Raw genomic sequence first — 20,449 nt, 5'->3', positions numbered from 1 at the left:
AGCAACTTTTGAATCTCTATAGTTACTTGTTCCCTTAGATAGGGTGGAACATCTGGGAGTGTTTTGGTCTGTGGAACAGGTTTGGAAAAAGGGATATAGTATCCTCAGGGTATTATATTTGGTACCCATTTGTAATTTGTGACTAGGCTTCTGGGTACATTGATAAACGTTCCCAGACTGCCTCCAGAGTAGAGCAGTCGGGCCTCCTTTCAGGAGCACTGATAAGGGTGTCGGTGAAAGGAATCGTGGTCACCCTGGTTTTGTGTCTCCCCTCTGCCTCTGGGGTGGCATCTACCATTATTACCTCCCCCTCTACCCCAGGAGAAGGTTATCACCCCTTGCGTCTTGGAAAAATCTCTGGGATCTTTTGAACCACATCTTTCCGCTCTTCAAACCTTTAGGATAAATGTTATGGAAAAACAACTTAGAAAATTGTCAGATAAACCAATAAATAAATATTATAACATGTCCTATGAGGAACGTTTGGCATTTAATAGTTTAAGTAATGACGACAGTATTGTATCTTTGAAGTCATATAAAGGCAATGCTATAGTGTTTTTGGATAAAAATATGTATTTAAATGCCATGTTAGACCTATTGCAAGATGATCATTATAAAAAAGTTTAGATTTTTATTAAGAAATCTTTTAGCTTTATAGATTCTATGATAGAAGAGTGGCTATGCGAAAGTAGGATTAGTATTAAAGAAGCAAGTTTTTTTGTAAAGGACAGTCCTATGATTAGCAAATTATTTGGCCTGCCAAAAGTACATAAGGCATTGAAAAGTCCGCAATTTAGACCTATTGTGGCCAGTGGGGGATGTAAGACCGAGGCTATGGCTATATATGTCATAAAATTACAAAAAGTAGTTGAAAAAGGTGAAGCATATATTAGGGACACTTTCTTTCATCAAAAGCATCAAAACGTTAGAAGCAAAAGCTGGGGATTTATTAGTAACAATGGATGTAAATTCTTTATATACTGTAATACCCAATGATATTGGATTAAATTTTGTCAGAATGAAGCTAGTTGAATCCAAGTATTATGCTAATGAAGAAATTCTTATCATGGAAATTTTGGATATATTATCTTAATTTTTTTTTAATTCAATGGTGGTTTTTATCAACAAACTAATGGAGTAGCTATGGGTGCCGCGATGGCCCCAAGCTACGCCAATCTTTTCATAACAAAGTGGGAGAAATTGTATGTGAAAACTAGCAAATATTATGACCAACTAATTTTTTATGGTCGTTTTATTGATGACCTTTTTTTTTTCGTTTGGAGTGGGGCTTGAAAGACCATTTAAGCTTCTTAGAAGAGATAAACAATGCATGTGAATATCTTTATTTCAGCTGGATGTAGAGTGAAGTTAGTATTTGTTTTTTGGATGTGGAGGTTTATAGGTGGTGCAATAAGTTCTGCATGAAAATCTACAAAAATGTGTTCAAAATAATGCTTATTTAAGACATGATAGCATGCACCCTAATTACGTTAAGAACAATATTGTTCTAGGGCAATTAAAAAGGGTGAGTGATTTAATGGACTCGTGATGAGAAATTTGTAGAAGAAAGTAAATTGTTATGTAATAAATTTGCAGCTAGAGGTTATCCGGATAACATCCTGGAAGAGAAACTGGAGGAGGTTAAGCAAAAAAGAAAAGAAAAACTGCCCAGTGTAGTTACAAATATGGTAGTATTACAGGAAAATAATAAGAAAACTAAGCAAAGATCATGGTCTAGGAATGATGTACCATATTCCATAGATGGTGGGCAGATTAAAAACTTGTTCAAAGAAAAATGAAAATTATAAGTAGTTTTCCAGAAATAAATAGAATAGTGGGTGAGGGTCCTATTTTTGTTAACAAAAAGGGTAAAAATTGTAAAAGCATTTTTCAGGATAAGACAAAATACTTAAACGCAAGAAAAGAAAAAAACTTGGAAATGTTTGAATTGTGAATATTGTAAATTTATTTACAAAGGATCCACTACACTTCTTATAAATAAAATTAGGATGCAAGTAATTAATGAAAATGTCTGCAGAATGAGGTTTGTGGTTTACTTGTCTGTCTGTTCAGGATGTACCTCTTACTATGGTGGTATGACAACTAGGGAGCTTCACAAAAGAATAAAAGAACATACATATGCAATTCATAAAAAAAGATGTTAATGCATGGGGTAAGCATTATTTAAATACTGAATGTGATGGAAAGCCAAAATTTATGGTTATAGATAAAGTTAAAAACTTAAAAAGTAATTTGGTAGCTGAAATGGAAAGAGTATTGCTGTATATTGAAGCTAAATGCAAGTTACCCTCCTGGTCTTAATGATAAAGACAATTTTAAAGTTTATCTCAAAAGGAAAAGGTTAAAACATTGAATGTTTTGAAGAAAAGTTTTTATACACAAATAATATGTGCTTCTATGAAGTCATGAATATAGATGTTTTAAAATACTGTTGTTTTAAAACAATGTGTTTAAATTTTAGAATATGGTTGCTTTAAAATGTGTTTTACCATTGAAATAACTGTATAACTGATTGATGAGTTAATTAATGAGATGCAGATGCATTACATATATATATATATATATATATATATATATAAATATATATATATATATATATATATATACATATAAATATATATATATATATTTATATACATATATATATATATATATACGTATATATATATATATATATATATATATATATATATATATATATATATATATATACACATACACGTATATATATATATATATATATATATATATATATATATATATATATATGGGGTTAGTACATAGAATTTTTATTCAGCCTGAAGAAGTCATTAAGACAAAAGCGCTTACTGAATAAGTGCTGCTGTTTTGGTGAATAAAGGCTGGGTTGTTGAAGATCCAGTGTGGATTATTGGATTGTTGTTCTGTTGCTGTTTTGCTGAGTACTCCGTTTTGCTTTTATATTATATTTAGTACACATTTGTCGTTTGAGATATTTCGCCAAGCTTCTGGATACATTGATAAACGTCCCCAGACTGTCTCCAGAGTAGAGCAGTTGGGCCTCCTTTCAGGAGCACTAATAAGGGCTCCACGAAAGGAACTGCGGTCACCCTGGTTTTGCGAGCCCCCTCTGCCTCTGGGGTAGCGTTTACCGTTATTATCACCCCCTCTGCTCCTGGGGAAGGCATCACCCCGTGCGTCTTGGAAAAATCTCAGGGATATTTTGAACCACATCTTTCCGCTCTTCTGACATTTAGGATAAGGTCTTGAAGGTACAGAAAAATGTACTCCAATGGCAGAGAGCTTTCCCTTCCTGCTCGCACCAGGTTATAGTGTCTTTTACTTTGGGTCCAAAGAGTGAGGAATCATAAAACGGGCATTAGTAAAGGTAGACTTAAAGGGCTTTGCAAAATTGCATAAGTACATCCAGGAGTGTCTCCTAAGGGAAACTTCAGAACCCGCTGCCCTGCTCGCTCCATCTGCTGCATATGATATGATATGAGCCTCATCGAGGAGTTGACAATGGAATTTCAGGTGGACAGCTGGGAGGAGACGACCTCATTTAGCCCCGCAGCTAATGTACCTTGTAGAGCATCTTCTAGCTCTTTCACAAGATCTCTTTGTAGCTTCGTGAAATGGGATAAATAGTTCAGCGATCGCAGTGAGAAAGTCGTTGAAGAAAAGATATGCTTCCTGTATCTGTCCATCGTTCGAGAGTCTTTACTCGGAAGATGAACAGATGAGGAAGTCTCTGCAAGTTCCTTCTTAGTGGCTGCTGCCACCACCATAGCATCTACAGGTACTACATTTGTTAGAAATTCCTTGCCCAAAGGAGCTGACAAAGATCTGTTTGGCCTTCGAGGGACTGGTTCCGTAGTGTTGGGTGACTCACACGCCTTTTGACTAACCAGGTCCATTAGTTCATCGAAAGGCGGAGACACCCAGGAGGCTGAAGGTTGAGACCCAAAAGCCTTCAGGGTATACTGACTCATCAGAAGGGGTGGTGGTCTGCCAGCCACCTCTTTGCTTGAGGATCTCTAGAATATCTGCAAATGAGATATCATCAGAGGACAACAGAGGGGACCCTTAAGACTCATCGAGGTCAGTGTCTGAAGTGATAGACTCATCTGGGAAGTCAACATGCTTCCTCTTGCAGGTTCTCCTCTGAGGTGGCTCCTCAGAAGGATATTCTGGGGAGGCCTTGGATGAGAGGGGTTCGCCCAATGGGGGATCCTGAGGCTCTGGGTCTCTGCTGTCTTGAGGAATGGGTGGTGCTGAGACAGTAGCCAGTGCCTTGGGGGGACGAGTACTGGTACCTTTTTTGTGGTGCTGAATGGGTAGACAACACGCTCCTCATCAGCTCAAAGGTGGACCCAGCCTGCTCCGAAGGCTCCCTTGGCTCTGAGGAGACAGAGGAAGGTAACGGAACCAACAAGATCGGACCAGAGGCTGATGTGGCAGCCGAGCCAATGCTGTGAGGGGTAGGCTTGGCACTGAAGAGGATCGGGACCGAGAATCCCCCAGGGCCGATCAGGGAACTTCAGCTCCCAGACTCATCGGATGGCACCGAGAGAGTATGAGCAGATGTTGGCTCAGTGAACACAGAAGTGGGTCCCAGAACCGACGGGTCCACAGTAAGTGGCACAGAGCACTCTGGCTCCAAAGGACCAGCTTGGCTCAGAGGAGTTAGAACAGTGGGCACAGTAATCGCCAAGACCAAATGGGTGGGAGCCGAGAATAATTTAGTCAGCGCCGGCGACTTAAGGACGCACCACCTACTCCACGTCATCATCTGATAAGCTTCTTGGAGACCTGGCATATAGGGAAGGAGATCGAGACCTATGGAGGCTTGACGATCTCAAAGTCAGAGAAACCAGCGAAATCTCAATGGGCCGGCTCCGAAGGCTTTGCAAAGTACAGTTGTGTACCTACCATAAATGTAGATGTTCGAGTGTATTCACTGTTGCAGTCATTACACTTGGGTTATCCTGCTGGCAGGCTACCTGCAGTCGACCTGAATTCCAAAGTCCTGGTCCGGTGTCGGTTGCTGTCGCCTCTTCCCTGACTTCAGTGGGCCAGGGGTATAAAAGATGCAGCAGACGCCATTTTCTTCAGTTTTTCTTGCCCCAGATGTCAGGTGCCCCCAAAAGGGTAGGCTAAAAATTTCTGATCATAAAAAAGCATGCACATAACCTTCATCTACAAGCAAATACACCACATAGGTTGTATAGAATAGAGAAGTACAGAAAAGTCCCAGCAAAGAAAGGGGGATGGTGGGAGGGTAAACTGGACTGCAACAGTGAATTCACTTGAACATCTACATTTATGGTACGTACACAACTGTACTATGTTCATCGTGTTTCACTGTTGCAGTCATTACACTTGGGTTAAATCCCAAAGCTGAGGTTGCGTGGCTGGGCCTAAATAGAATTAGGAGTGGCTATGAGGCCCTGCAGAACTGCAGTGGCAAAGCCTGCCCTGGATTTCGAGTAGAGAGGTAAGTGGTAGTGCTTGGTAAAAGTGTGCACTGAAGACCAGGTTGCAGCCTCCAAAATGTCCTTGGTTGGTACTCCTCTGAGGAAGGCTGCAAGTGGCTGCTGCTCTTGTAGAATGTGGCCTAATGCCCTTAGGCACTGATTTGCCATGTTGTGAATAGCAGAAGCGAATGCAGTGGCCTATCCATTTTGAAATAGTCGGCTTTGAAATAGCTTTTCCTTGCAATCCAGCAGCATATGCCACTAAGAGTTGCTCAGTCTTTCTGAAATCTTTAGTTTTGTCCAAGTAAAAGCGTAGCTGTCTGTGTTTGTCCAAAGAATGCAGAAGTCTCTCCCCCTTATTCTGCGGGTTTGGATAGAAGGTAGGCAAATGAATGGTTTGGTTAAGAGCCACACTGGACACTACCTTAGGCATAAATGTTGGGTTTGTCCTTACAGAAACCCTGTCCGGATGGAAAATAAAAGGTTCCACAGCCATTAGTGCCTGTAACTCTGAGACTCTTCTTGCTGAAGTTATTGCTAGGAGAACAGCTGTTTTCTATGATAAGTATTTTATCTCAGCTGTACTGGCTGGCTCAAAAGGAGGCAGTGTGAGTTTTTCCAAGACAAAATTGAGGTCCCATGCAGGTACTGGAGCTCTCCTTGGAGGTCTTATGTTTTTGGCCCCTCTGAGATACTGCCTTAGCAGTGGATGAGAAAAAATAGGTGGGTCCGTATTGTAATGAGTTGAAATGGCAGAGGCATGGATCTTAATTGATGAGAAGGATAGGCCTTTGTCCAGCATCTCAGTTAGGTATTGTAAAATTTGAGGTATGTTTGGTACAAGCGTGTCAATTCCTTGTGCCTGGTTCCAAGCACAGAATCTCTTCCATTTTTCTTCATAAGATTTTCTGGTGCTGGGCCTCCTGGCCTCCAAAATAACATCCATAACTGCTTTAGAGAGAGGTGTGTTCTGAATGGTTATATTATCCACCATACAACTAGATTTAGGGTTCTGAGTTGGCTGTGTAGGATCTGATTGTTTTGTTGGATCAGCAAATGAGGAATTTGAGGTAATGTCCATGCTGGGCCTTGAGACAAGCTCTAAGATTGGGTACCAGTGCTGGCGTGGCCAGTCTGGGGCAATCAGGATCATTTTTGGCTTCGCTTGTCTGACCTTTAGCCATACCTTGGGGAGGAGAGGCAGAGGAGGGAAGGCATATACTGTGAGGGCTTTCCAGCTGAATGAAAGGGCGCCCACTTTCCATGCTTGCTCGTGATAAGTCCAAGTGCAGAATCTCTGTAGCTGGCAGTTGTGAGGAGAGGCAAATAAATCTATGTCTGGGCATCCCCATTTCCCTGTTATCAATCTGAAGATTTGTGGATCCAGTTTCCACTCATGGGGATCCATGAGGTTTCTGCTTAGTTCGTCTGCCAAAGTATTTGTCTTTCCTGGCAGGAATTGGGCTTGCAGGTGTACTTGATAAGTCAATGCTGTGTTCCACAAAGTCATGGCTTGTCTGCGGAGGGGGTAGGAATGTGTGCCTCCTTGCTTGCTTATGTACTACATGACTGTAGTATTGTCCATCTTTATCAGCAGTTGTCCTGGATAAAGTAGGTCCTTGAAGGTCGTCAGGGCATTCTGTACAGCTAGCATCTCTTTTTGATTGATAGGAAGATGCATTTGGCTTGTGGGCCATGTGCCCTGAATACATTTTCCTGCCATGTGTGCCCCCCAGGCATAATCTGATGTGTCTGTTGTTAGTCTCTGCCTGGCTGTGGGTAAAGCAAATGGTTGTCCCTTGTTGTGGTGACAGGCCTGTGCCCACCATCGAAACTCCTGTTGCAGGCAGGGAATGAGAGTAATTAATGTTTCCAGGCTGTGGCAATGTTGAGTCCAAACACTTTTTAGATACCATTGTAGTTTCCCTCATATGCAGTCTTGTATATGGAATTAGTAGAATGTAGCCCAAAGCCTGCAGAATTTTTCTTGCAGATAGCTGGGTCTTTGTTGCCATGTTTTTGAAGTAAGACGTCAGTTGCCTTTGTTTGTCTGGCGTGAGATAAGCCACCTGGGCAGTTGTATTTAAGCTTGCACCCAGGAATATTATCTCTTGAGAGGGTACTAGTTTTAATTTTTTTTCGTTTACTGTGTACCCTAGGCAAATTAGTAATCTTTTTACAAACGCCAGATGCTTTAGTAGAATGTCTTTGGTCTCTGCTTGAAGAAGACATTCGTCCAAGTAGGAAAATATTTGAATTCCTCTTTGTCTGCAACTGGTGCCAAGCATTTTGTGAAGACCCTCGGCGCAGTAGATAAGCCAAAGGGCAGTGCAGATAATTGGTAGTGCATAGAGCCAGCTATGAATCTGAGGTATCTTCTGCAAGACTGTCTCACTGGGATATGCAGGTATGCCTTTTTGAGGTCCAAAGTTACAAGCCAAGCCTTCTTGCCCAGCATGGGCAGAAGCTGCTGCAGAGTCAATATTTTGAATTTTGGAACATCCAGAAAAGTATTTAGGATAGACAGGTCCAGAATTGATCTCCAGGCTTTGTCCTTTCATGGTACTAAGAAAAGCCTTGAGTAAAATCCTTGTCCCTGCTCTTGTTGTGGCACTGGCTGAATAGTCCTCATGTCCATGAGAGATGAAACTTATTTTTGTGCCTCTGCCCATTGATTGTGTGGCAGGTCTGGCATGCCTTTTGCCTTTGGAAGGGTGTGAAAGTGGAACCTGTAGCCCCTGAGAGTCTATATTAAAGACCCATTTGTCCTGGGTGATCCTGTACCAATTTTGTGGAAAAAGTGCTAGCTTTCCCCCTAAGGGAGCTGCCAAAAGATAAGTGCTTGGCATTGGCAAAGGGAAGTCATTGGGACTGTTTCCTGTAAGGCTGTGATTTGTCTTCTCCGCTTTTGGAGGTAGAAGCACCCCATTGTTTGGGCCTGTATGGGCCCTGGGGCTGTTGCCTGCCTCTAGGGCATCTGAATCTGCCTCTTTGTGGCCTGTCTGACACTGGAAAGGACCAATTCTTAGAAGGCCAGTTCCTCCTAAATCTGGGTGGCTGTACCTGTAGGAAATCATTTACTGTCTGCATAGATTTAGCTTTATCCTCCATTTTCTTCAACACCTCTTCTGCCTTAACACCAAACAAAGAATCATGCTGTAGTTTAGCATCCAATAATTTTGCTTTAACATGATCAGGCAGAGTCTGCTCCTTTAACCAACCATGCCTTCTAATAAGAGAACCTGTAACCGCGGCCCTGCACGAGGCCTCCAGTGAGTCATAACCACATTGCAAAGTATGTTTTCCCACTTGTTCAACTGCATGCAATAAATCCTACAAATCTTTGTTCTCAGAACTTTCAGAATTTGTCAACATTTTTTGTTTCAACAAAGACTAAGTATTGCTGATATTTGAGCATATGAAACTGACAATTTAAAGCCTTTACAGCCAAGGTAGTGTGTAGACTTTTCACCCCATCTGTCCAAAGCCCTACAATCTCTATTTGAGGGGACAGGGTTTTTAGCAGTAGCAGCCTTGATCCCTTTGCGACCCTGAGAGATGGTTTCTGGGTCCACAGCAGGGTTTTTATATAGAAATTTATGGGAATCTGGAACAGTGTAGTATCTGTCCGGCTTAACAGGTGCAGGAGGTAGAGTCTGGAGACAGGCTGGACTCTGAAAATACATCATCTACTATGTCTAGAACAGGAGGAATTGCAAGAGGTCTGTGCTGAGGAAGTAAAAGAAAGTCTCTAAGCTTTTACTTAGAATCTGAATAATCTTGGCCCTCCCAGTGGAAATGCTCCCTCATGGTATGCAGGGTTCCCCAAATGAGTAATCCTCAGGAGGAGAAGCTGAAGGAATAGAATCTTCAGCATCAGAATCCTCATAGGGAGGAATAGAATATCCCTGTTCTGAAGAGGAATCAGAGGAAAAGGAAACCTGATCAGAGGAATCATATTCAGTATCTTGCCTAGGCCTCTTATCAGGAGGGGGATGGGAACCCCTGATCAAAGTAATTAGGTCTTCGGCCATTTTGAGCATCTGTTTCTTAGGCATAGAAGTCTGTCAAGGAGAATGCTGTACTTGTTTCCTTGTCTTTAAAACTGCTTTAGACTTTGTTTTGGATGCTGAAGTAGGCTTTATATAAAGTTGTGTAGGTCTGAAAACACCCTCAGATACCGATGCCTGCTCAGCGGCTTCGGACCCATCTGAGGGATTAATTTCCAAAGGGCGAATACCTTGGGTATCCAGAGGCCTAGTTGTCTCCACGTGGGAGTCAGAGGCGGCCTGTGGCTCTGAGGTAGCTGGAGTCAGGGGCTGCGAAAGCGCTTCACTGAGCACCGGCGTACCAGTGACTGGCCTAAAAGAGGCTTAGTCGGTTTTGGACCTCTGATGCCTGTCCTTTTCTTTATCATTGCGCTTTTTATGAATTCCAGTCATTGGTTGTGTTCCGACGGCATTATATAGTTAAATCTCCGGCCAAAGTAATGAAAAGCAAAATCGTACCGACGCTTTATCGTGTGTTGGTTAAATCTAGCACAAAACTGACAACTAGCAACATCGTGGACAGGGTCTAGGCAAGGAATACAGTAAGAATGAAAATCCTTATGAGGTATTTGCTTCCCACAAGAAATACAATTGTTAACTTTTTCTGACATCGGTCTGGAGCAAGAAAAAAGTTTCCCCAACGGGGTACTTAGCTTTTTTGAAGACTTCGGATCTGAAATTCAATTTAAAAAATCTCAGGAGTCGGCCGACCGGCACTTCCGAACTGCTTTTGCTTCGGGCACCGCGCGGCAAGAAAGACTGAAAAAATGGTGTCGGCTGCATCTTTTATACCCCTGGTGCACTGATGTCAGGGAAGAGGCGACAGCAACCGACGCCGGACCAGGACTTTGGAATTCAGGCCGACTGCGGGTAGCCTGCCAGCAGGATAACCCAGTGTAATGACTGCAACATTGAAGCACGATGAACATCTGAAGTACCAGGCCTATCAACCAAAAGGACTTCCGATGGCTCCGAGGACTATCGAACCGAGGAAGTAGTGGCCTTTGAAATTTGTGGAAGTTTGACTGGCAGTTCCGACTGAGCCGATGTAGCGGGAGATTGTCTTTTATGAGATTCATCCTTTTTTGAGGAAGGAGATGAAGAGGAGGAAGAGCTATGAATGGCTTCCTCAAAAGAAGGCTTTAACAGCCCTTTCAGAATCAACTTGTTTCTTCTTTCCTGAAGAACTTTAGCACTAAATGAATGACAGAAGGTGCAGTCTTCTTGGAGATAATGGCACCAAGGCAATAAACACAAACATGTCCATCTGTTTTGACATTTTTTAAAGCCCGAAGGCTTATGTTCTCTCTCTTTTTGGTCTTTAGACATTTTCAAGATAAGACCCTAAAGTCGAGAGTAAAAACAGCAGCAGCAAAGATTTATTAGCCAAGACTAATATGCTAAAGTCAAAGCAAAGGTTACTACAGGACAACACAAGGAGCAATAACCAGGAAAAGAAAAATAGAACCTCTAACTAAAATGATTCTATTTTCCACGCAAAACAATAAAACAGTACAAGCCCTCTAACTTAAACAAGCTATAAAGACACTAACAAACAACAACCACTACAAGGGATACAAAAGGGGCCTAGAAAGATACGGCAAAAGCTGTGCTAAAGGGGAAAAACTATTACTATTTAACAAAAAGCAGCAAAGAGACGCAACGAGTTAACCTACTAAGACTAAAGCTAACTATATGCAAAAATAGCAAGTTTTGACAAAGGTAATAGAAAAAATATATCACAACTTAGCCATGGCCAAGAGGAGCGCATCCAACCTCGTAAAGCGGCAAATGAGATCTGGGGAATCACACCACTGCATTGTGGGATACCTTCTTGCCACGAGCCAGGTTTGAGACTTTCAGCTAAGTATTTGGCCGAGTTGGAGCAGAGGATTGGCTCCGAACCCATCATTGTAAGAATGAAGGCGAGATACGACAACATGACATCTAATGTTAATGTGACAAAGCAGACATTCTGATTAAATAGTATATGGTTCCATCTTGCAGGTTACATATACACACATGCACACTGACGATGAGCATACTGATCTTAGATGTAGTTACTTATTCATTTCTATTTTAACCCATGTCACATTTTCTCAGACTTTTCAATTCAATAAAATACTAGAAAAGCAAATACAGTTTGTCCAACACAAATCTTCTTCTAATACAAAGCAAACACACAAAACTTTATACACTTTCCAAAAAGCAAGTTGTCACAATCAAATTACTGCACCCAGAGGTATTACTTATTCTATTAAGGTTAGCCATGCTAATACACACATTAAAGCCTGCATTTCCACTTACACAGATTGCTATCACTTCTTACCATATCTCTATTCCCATCTCTGATATGAAAAACTTGCATAATCTCAGTTGGAATTGGCCTTTTGCATATGTTCAGTAAATATTTACTTTTAGCCTTAATAAAAAAAAATGTACTGGCTACCCTTAAATAAATGAACTAAAATGTGCACTGTTATACTTCATGCATTAAAATACTAAGGCTGCATGGGAGACAACTAATAACTATTCACTTCCCACACTTGCTAACTACTTTTAATCCCACTGAACTGTTTTTCAGTATCCATTTAATAGTTAATTGATTGCACTTTGCTATTTCACTCAGAAAACACTTCTTCGCTGAACTGCTTGTCAATATCACTTTCAGACTTAATTACAATGTGCCTTGCAATTTTCACTTAGAACACAATGTTCAGACCTGTCATGATGAATTGCCTACACTGCTGGTTGCTTTCCTTCAAATAAAAGGTGTTAATGGGGGAACCAGCTTTTCCTAAATTGTCTTTCTGCCTTCCATGTGTAAAATCTGGAACACAGTTTACATACAGCTATATAAACCACCACCTTGGTGGCACAGTTACCAGACGTCAAGTATACCTTGGGCAGAAAACAGGTAAGTGTAATAACAGCTTGTTCCAGGATCAAGGGGCACTGCTTACACATTCCACCTTTGTTATTACTGTTTTTAACAGTTAAAAGATGTTCAACTAGGTATTTACAGTTTATGGCTGTTTTTAAACAAAATTAGGTTTCCCACTTAATGTTTTAAAATTTCATCCCTGACTTTCACAATGCTCCAGTTATTAAGTACTATATCCTTAATTTTATTCAAACACTTATTGAAAGTCAACACAAAAGAATTTTTATAACTAACTCTATTGTGCATCAACTACATTAACCAATGGTTGTGCGGCACAAAAAAGGGGTTTGTTTCTGGTGCCCCAACCTTTTACCACAAAGGTCTTATTATTATTTAACAATCTTATCAAGGAACATGTCAACTTCTACTATTGACTTCTACATGGAAAGTATTATAATCTGAACACATGCTGGCTACCCTAACTAGTTGACCCTTGAAAATATTTTTCTTACAAAAATGTGGGTGGCAGCTGTGGATGTCCAAATAGCTATTTAAAAGAGCATTTCATATATATTGTACAGTCAAAACAGCCTTTTGACAAATTCGTAGAAATGGTGACATCCAAAACACCCACCTTATCCACTGATATGTGTGTGTGTAAATTCCAAAAAGGTCATGGTATCGTTGATATGTGTGACAAATTCATCAGGGATGGAGTTTGTATCTTTCCAAAGAATAAAAATGCTGTCCAAAAATGAAAATACATGTGCCAATAATTCAGATAATCAGAACTTATAACATGCTGATTTTCCCAACTATACATGACAAAGTTTGCATAGATGGGAGAGCAGTTGGCCCCCACAGCAACACCTTTGGTCTGTCTGAAGAACTCACCTTCAAAAATAACAAATTTGTTAGACAGAACCAAATCCATAACATCAGCTAAACAGTTGATTAAACTCTCATTCAAACTAGTGAGTTCACAGAATCCTTCCCCAGTGCCCTTTACATACTAGGAAGAAGTCTACCCAAGTTGCATGTTGGTCACTCTTATATGTGATATTGTAACACTCTTTCTCTCTCTGAACCATGTGTTGACTACTATCAAGCCATATGCCAGACAGGATTCTGTGGTTGTAGGGTCATCCTCAGTGAAACAGTCGTCCCACAGCAGAAACCACTGGTCACCACTATGATGATGTGAGGTAGTGCCATCTGTGTCAGGGAGAATAGGGCAGTGCATGTGTAACATGTACCAGCATAGCTAGCTGGAGCTTTGTAAAGAATTTTATGTCATTTGACTGTTACACTGATTTGCACAGATGTCCCACACAACCTCACACCTCATCGTGCCTCACTGTAATAAGCAACTCAACATACTTCATTTTGCCATGCTTTAGTAAGTAACCAGGGAACAGTAACTTTTAGTAAGAAAGATATAGTGACATTAGTTAAATATTGTTTTTTTACATCTGTGTGAATCTGTGTTATTTTTTTATAACTCCTGTGATTGAAATTCAGGTATTTACTATAACTAGATATTCAGTATTCTCAGGTTTTCTATTTTATTATCTATTATTAAATATTTCTATACATCTCACCGTGGCTGGTCTTTTACAGAATACTTTTAACATCTCAAGCATACGTATGCTTACTTTAGTGACACTATGGCTGCTCCTGAAAGCCTTGCTGCATTGTTCAAACTCTACCATTTGTATTAGTATTAATTTTACTCGGTATAATTAGTATCCTTGTAACAGCCTTAAAGTAGTGGAATGGTGGCTGCATAATTACCTTATAGTCTTGGCAAATGGGGCACAGCTTGTAAATCTGTGCCAGCCTTTATCAGGTGCGAGTGTGAAAACCAGATGTATTGGCTACTTGGAACAGGTACACAGAGCTCCAAAGTGGTCAGTGTGGTGTCTTGTTTCGGGCCTGGAGAGAGACAAGAGTCTAGTCCCAGATCTGGAGTGTGCACCCTGTGTGCTCTTAAGGGAAACTGTGCTTGGTACAGAGAGCTGCATCTGAAAATACTACGTGAATCCATTTTTGCTCCTAGTGGCCATCCCTCACCGGTATCAGTGGTGAGGACTGAGGCACCTTGATTAATGGCCGGAATAGGGACCGTCACAATATTAAATATCACCTGTCTGCAGCTATATAGATAAAATTACACCTACATCAGCCATGCAAGGAAACAATATCTGAATAACTGAGAAAATCTAAAAGTCAACCACTTTCCAACTACACTTTTTATATGAATCAAGAATTTGGCAAGAAAGGACACAGATGACTTACTAACAAATGAAAGTAAATGGAAAGAACTTGCTGGCTACATTAGTATTGCCCAACAAGGAAATGGGAATGCTATTGCAGACCGGTTTGCCTGCTGCAACAGTTAAGATTTTTAATCTAGCTTTCTGAAATCAACAAATAATCAGAGTTATCAGTGCTAATATACCATCTTTTTTTAAAAAAAGTAGAAATAGAAAATTTCAAGTCTGTACATACCACAAGTTTTTGCAGCAGCAATACAAATATCTTCTGCTACATATTCCCCAAGTGAAAACTCCAGATACTCTCCCTCCGACTTTCGTGGAGAATAATAAAGAAACACCTTAAGTCCTTGCTCTGCATTCTTCTGCACGTGGAGGTTCCTGGGTAGATCCCCATTCTGATGTGCTGTTGGAGTGGATCCTTCAGTCTCTGGTACAGTAAGGCAGGCCATTGTGAATAAGTAATTCTGCAAGGAAAGGTACACACATAAAATGTACAGAGTGAGACACTATTTCTGTAATGTTTACACATATACATTTACTATTGATCTGTGACTCTTCATGTCTGACCATCTTTCTGATTTTCAACTTGGCTGTGAATGTGGCTTCCTATGATGGCTTGCAAAAATGTAAATGTTGCCTTGTCTTGGTAATGCCTATAGTCCTACTACTAGTCTGCTTCACTCTTTTCCTAACTTCTCTACAGACTACTGAAAGATTCTATTTATTTGGAAGGCTCAGGGTCAATCGATGTCCTGCTCAAGTCAAAAACAGTAAGTGACACAGCTTTGATGACAGCATGAAAGAAGCATAATAATAAGTCGTCTTGTATGCATCAGTAACTGAGCTGAACGTCTATTCCTCCTTTGAAGTGGGACAATTCTATACCTGAGCACAGACAAACAGCAACCAGATTTACCTATATTACTACATGCCCTCATCAGATTCTTGACTGTTTGCATCACCCTCTCTATCTGATCACCTACTGATACCTCCAACTACTTGCAACATGCTTGAGTTCATAAGTCATTAGCAACAGTTCTGAGCTCTTGGCTAGTAACTAACTGCAATCACTTTCTGATACGACAGTGTCTGAAATTTCATATCTAGCAAACATACTTTTCAACACTCCACTCACAGCAACACCAGCAGTGCCCTTAGGTTTAACTGTTTTTGGAAACTTAAGGGTGAATGCCGACACAGACACTGCTCATCTCTGAACTGAAATGTATTTTATTTCAACCTTGTTCCAGGGGCAGCTCTGGTACAACATGCAACAGCAACACTTCCTTAGGTTTGATTATGGAAATTGCTGGAGACTTGACAACTCTATACTATTCTTTATATTTGCACTGACATTTTTTGCCAGCACAGAACATCCAGAACTTTTTCTTTACACTTTCCAAGTGTTAGGTGCGATTCATGAATTTTCTCTGTCGGGCCTTCTTTGATTTAATTAGGCGTAATCATTTTATAAATGACCTTGAAAACAACTATTCTCGTCTCTGAATGGATGATGTAAGTTTACATCTACATGCACTGCTGACCGCCCTAAACTAGACAACCGTTCATCATAATGTCCTTGGTAGTTACATTTCTGTGTTCCTGAATATACTGTCACAGCTCTTAATTTTTCACGTGACACTGGTAATTATGGAATAACTCAAAAAGACTTCTAGATCTTCCTGAAAAAGGGTATTATTTTATTTCTTGATGGGCCCTACTCAAACACATCCGTAATAAGCATTTGCTTACTTGCTTGGACTGCATTGGACTAAGCTATACTTCTGCGAAATTAATAACACCCTTTACACCCTAGTTGGTGCTCTGGAACAGCATCAAATCCATTTTGGCAAACATTGACTTGTCACAAAAATATTCACATAATTTCTCAAATCCATTTGCAGTGGCTAACATCTCATTCACAATCTGACCACATCTAGTCTGTGCATCTGTAAGTATTCTCAAACCATATGCCACCCAGTCTTGCCTCTTGTCCCAATGCAGAACTTGGCCCATGTCCTCACCTTTGCGGCACACAGGAGTAAAGTCCTGACTGTGTTCCTGACAACCTGAGTTTTATTAGAGACTCAGACCCTGGAAAAACTGGGTGGAAAGGGTGGATCTAAGCAGTCCTGCCATCTTGCTTAAAAAAGGGGAAAAGGGAGAGGCATACCCTCACAGTTGATACCTGGTGCAGACAGGAGACATGGTTGCTCACTACAAGGGGGTGGGTGGGACAGGGAATGGCCCAGTTGCACATGGAGGCATAAGCAATATGCTGCACACCTCACTGGCCACTGCCCAACGACCCCAGGATATTATGTGAATGTGCAGGTATGGGACTAGACCTGAAAGGGAAAACACTCCCTGACAAAAGTGTTACATTGCCCCAAGATGCCTCAGTCTCAACATGGTTAGAGATATCCACACTGGGCATCCTGAAATTGACTTCCTCCTCTGAACTAAGAAAAGACACTGGGAATAGCTGAAGGGAAAAAAAGGTTCTTAGCCCTCTCACTCGCACATACTTGCAACTCAACTACTTTAGAACAAATCATAATACTTCAGGGTTGATGGATGACACATTAGCCACAAGATTCTTCAGAGATTTAAAAGAAGGCAGGATTTGAATGAGCTGTGTAATGGCTGACTGTCAATGACTGGATATATTAAAAGTGATGCATAACATTTTCACCTATAGTTGTATTGCACTGGTTTGTAAGGTATAATGTTTGCAACTGAGATTGTGTCTTTATGGTTTATTTTCATTTATATAAATGTACGATTGCCTATGACATGCATGAAAATTTAATACAGACTTTATATTTATCTATCTATATATAGATATAGAAAAAAAAAAAAAAAAAAAAAAAAAAAAATTCATCTGCTTTTACTGTACTTGTGTTTTTACCTACTTCTTTTTACTTTTGCATCATCTTAAAATACTCAATTGTATTTATTACTGCTTGGTGTAACTCATTCTAAGCCTTTTGGTTTAAACACTTGGGCTTCGGACCAGTTAGTTGTTTTGCACTGAGAGGTTTGTGGTCTGCACTGTTGTGGCAGAACAGGTATCTTACATCCTTCTAGGTTGAGAACTGCTGATTGAGGGCTCAGTGTCTGTTATTCTAAAAGTGTATTAATTCTGGTTTAAGCACTTGGGCTTTCAAGCCAGTTATTTTACATTAAGAGGGTTCGTGGTCTGCACTCTTGTGGGAGGAGAGGCTGGACTCTGCCCTTCTGAGCCGGGAATTTCTGGTTAAAGGCTTATAGTGCATGCATATCTGAACTGTTTCTTACTGAAGTTGGTGCCTTGTTTGCTGTGGCATAGACTGGATTCGGGCCTGCTGGATCTAGCTTTGTTTGTGTAACTTGAGCACTAATCCAGACATTCTCTAAAGTATTCAATGGTATTTATTACTGCTTGGTTGTAACTTGATTAAAGTGTAGCTATCATTCAAGTCTTTTGGATTAAGCACTTGGGCTTCAGACCAGTTGTTTTACATTAGGAAGGTTTGTGGCAAGCACTGTGGTGGCAGGACAGGTAGCTTTCATCCTTCTAAGTTGGGAACTGCTGATTGAGAGCCCAGTGTCCAAGTGTATTAGTTCTGGTTTAGGCACTTGGGCTTCAGGCCAGTTATTTTACATTAAGAAGGTTCGTGGACTGCACTCTTGTGGGAGAAGAGGCTGGACTCTGCCCTTCTGAGCTGGGAATTTTCTGGTTAAAGGTTTATAGTGCCTGAATATTTGAACTGTATCTTACTGAAATTGGTTCACCTTGTTTGCTCTATCATAGACTAGATCCAGGCCTACTGAATCTAGCTTTGTTTATATACTTGTTGTTTGTTTGCTTGTTATTTCCTGGAAGCTAATTCACCTAATAACTTCTCAGCGCTTCTGTGGATCACTAGTGATATCTGCATTGCTTACTGTACTTATTTCCTTGTTTCACTTGAAAGAAAGTTACTGTTTGTCGTTTTGCATTTAGTTACTTGTATCACATTGCACTCAAGTTACCTGGCACTTGCTCACTAAAGCAATTATATAAGTCAGCACTAAAATTAAAAGCACTACACCCTCACTCCCCACTGGCCCTTGTTTTCAATTAAGGATTTCCCAATATTATTCTAGCATGTCCAAAGGTCAGTTGTCAATCTCCTCTCCGGTCCAGCTGGTGAATCTGGGAATCTTGAGGCAATGTTATAACTGCCTCATGTACACAGACAACCCTCTCCTCCTCCCACATAACACAAATACTTGAGATGCAGCTATTTAGCCAAACTGGAGGCTGAGCTCTCTCAACTCAGGACTGGCAAGACCAGACAGGAGGAGAAGGCAACTACACACACCACAAAACCAGCCTCACATAATGCTACCACTCCACTGAATCAAACACATAAACACACAAAGACATACTCGGAGGCTCTGAGTAAAAATTTACCTAAACAGCAGAGGCCTCCAAAGCAGACACCCAAACAACTACTACCTCAAGACACCCCAAAAGCAACACATAAACCACAAAAGCAGTGTGCAAAGCAGTCACAGCCCTTAAGGCCAAATACAACACCAAACATACTTGTCATAGGTGACTCCATAGTCAGACACACTGACGTCCCACTCACCAGGCTGAACAAGGAGAGGGTCACAGTAAGCTGCCTATCGGGCGCTAGAATCTGCCACATAACACAAGCACTGGTCACTCCACAGCAAGTACAAATATGACACAGTCATTGTCCATGCTGGTGTGAACGACCTGAGACGCATACCTCCCTGGACTGCATGAAAAGAGACATAGAGGAGCTCTCTGATTATGTAGCCCAGGCAGGTATGACCCTAACCCTGAGCAGTATCCTTCCTTCACCAAGAATGATGCCACAATATAGAGACAAGATGATCAGCTTTAACAATTGGCTTAATGTCTGGTGTCATTCAAAGGGGATCCAGTGTCTGTCTGCCTGGGATGACATGCTTGACAAGCCACGCTGCTTCAAGTGAGACGGCTTGCACCTGTCACCCTGGGATTCCGGATATTGGCTAAGGCTCTTGCCACCCCCATAGTGCCTTTTTAGGCAAGGCTCAAATTCTAAACCTACCACCCTAGAAAACAAAAATGGGAAGAAATTGAGGGTAATGCTGCTCAATGCCAGAAGTCTAAATCTCAAAATGCACGCACTCGAGGCCCTTCTCAGTATGGAGAACATCGATGTCTGTGCTGTAACTGAAACCTGGTTCAAGGCTCCTGAGTGCACCCCGGCACTATTAGGTTTTACCTCATATCATGCGTTCCGGCCCCAAAAACCGGACCACTCCACAAAAGGAGGGGGTGTATCCATATTCATAAAGGATACTCACACCTCCAGGTTGGTGGCAACGCATGAAGCTTCGAAAACCATCCAGGTGCAACTAACAATAAGCAAAACTGCTCTACAAATTGTAGCATGCTACAGGCCACCCTCTCAAACTCAGGAACCCCACACAGCCTTCCTGAAGACACTGGAGGGTATAAATGTATCTCCAAACACCATCATATTGGGTGACTTCAACTACCCGAATATAGACTGGGAACATTACTCAAGCCCTAACTTTCTAGCCCAACGGTTCCTGGAGTTCATAAATTCAAATGCCATGGAACAGCTAGTCACTGTTCCCACGAGAGGAGAAAATATACTAGATCTCATTGTCACAAACATGGGGACAAAATGCTCCACACCGAAGTATATCCCTCATTGGTGAGATCTGATCATAAACTAATCTCACTGG

General features: G+C 41.1%; 1 protein-coding gene across 1 annotated transcript in view; it reads right to left on the bottom strand.

Moving 5' to 3' along the window:
- JAK2 (Janus kinase 2) overlaps positions 1–20,449 on the bottom strand; it is a 2,444,284-nt gene that overhangs the window by 1,509,955 nt on the left and 913,880 nt on the right. Inside the window, exon 5 of the mRNA XM_044060357.1 lies at positions 14,922–15,153. Coding sequence (XP_043916292.1) covers positions 14,922–15,138 — 217 coding nt within the window. The 5' untranslated portion in view covers positions 15,139–15,153. The remainder of the gene's footprint in view (positions 1–14,921; positions 15,154–20,449) is intronic.

Source organism: Protopterus annectens, chromosome 2.part0 (genome assembly GCF_019279795.1).
Source record: "Protopterus annectens isolate FY-2018-M chromosome 2.part0, PAN1.0, whole genome shotgun sequence".
Lineage (NCBI taxonomy): Eukaryota > Metazoa > Chordata > Ceratodontiformes > Protopteridae > Protopterus > Protopterus annectens.
This window is presented reverse-complemented; position numbering and strand designations above follow the sequence as displayed.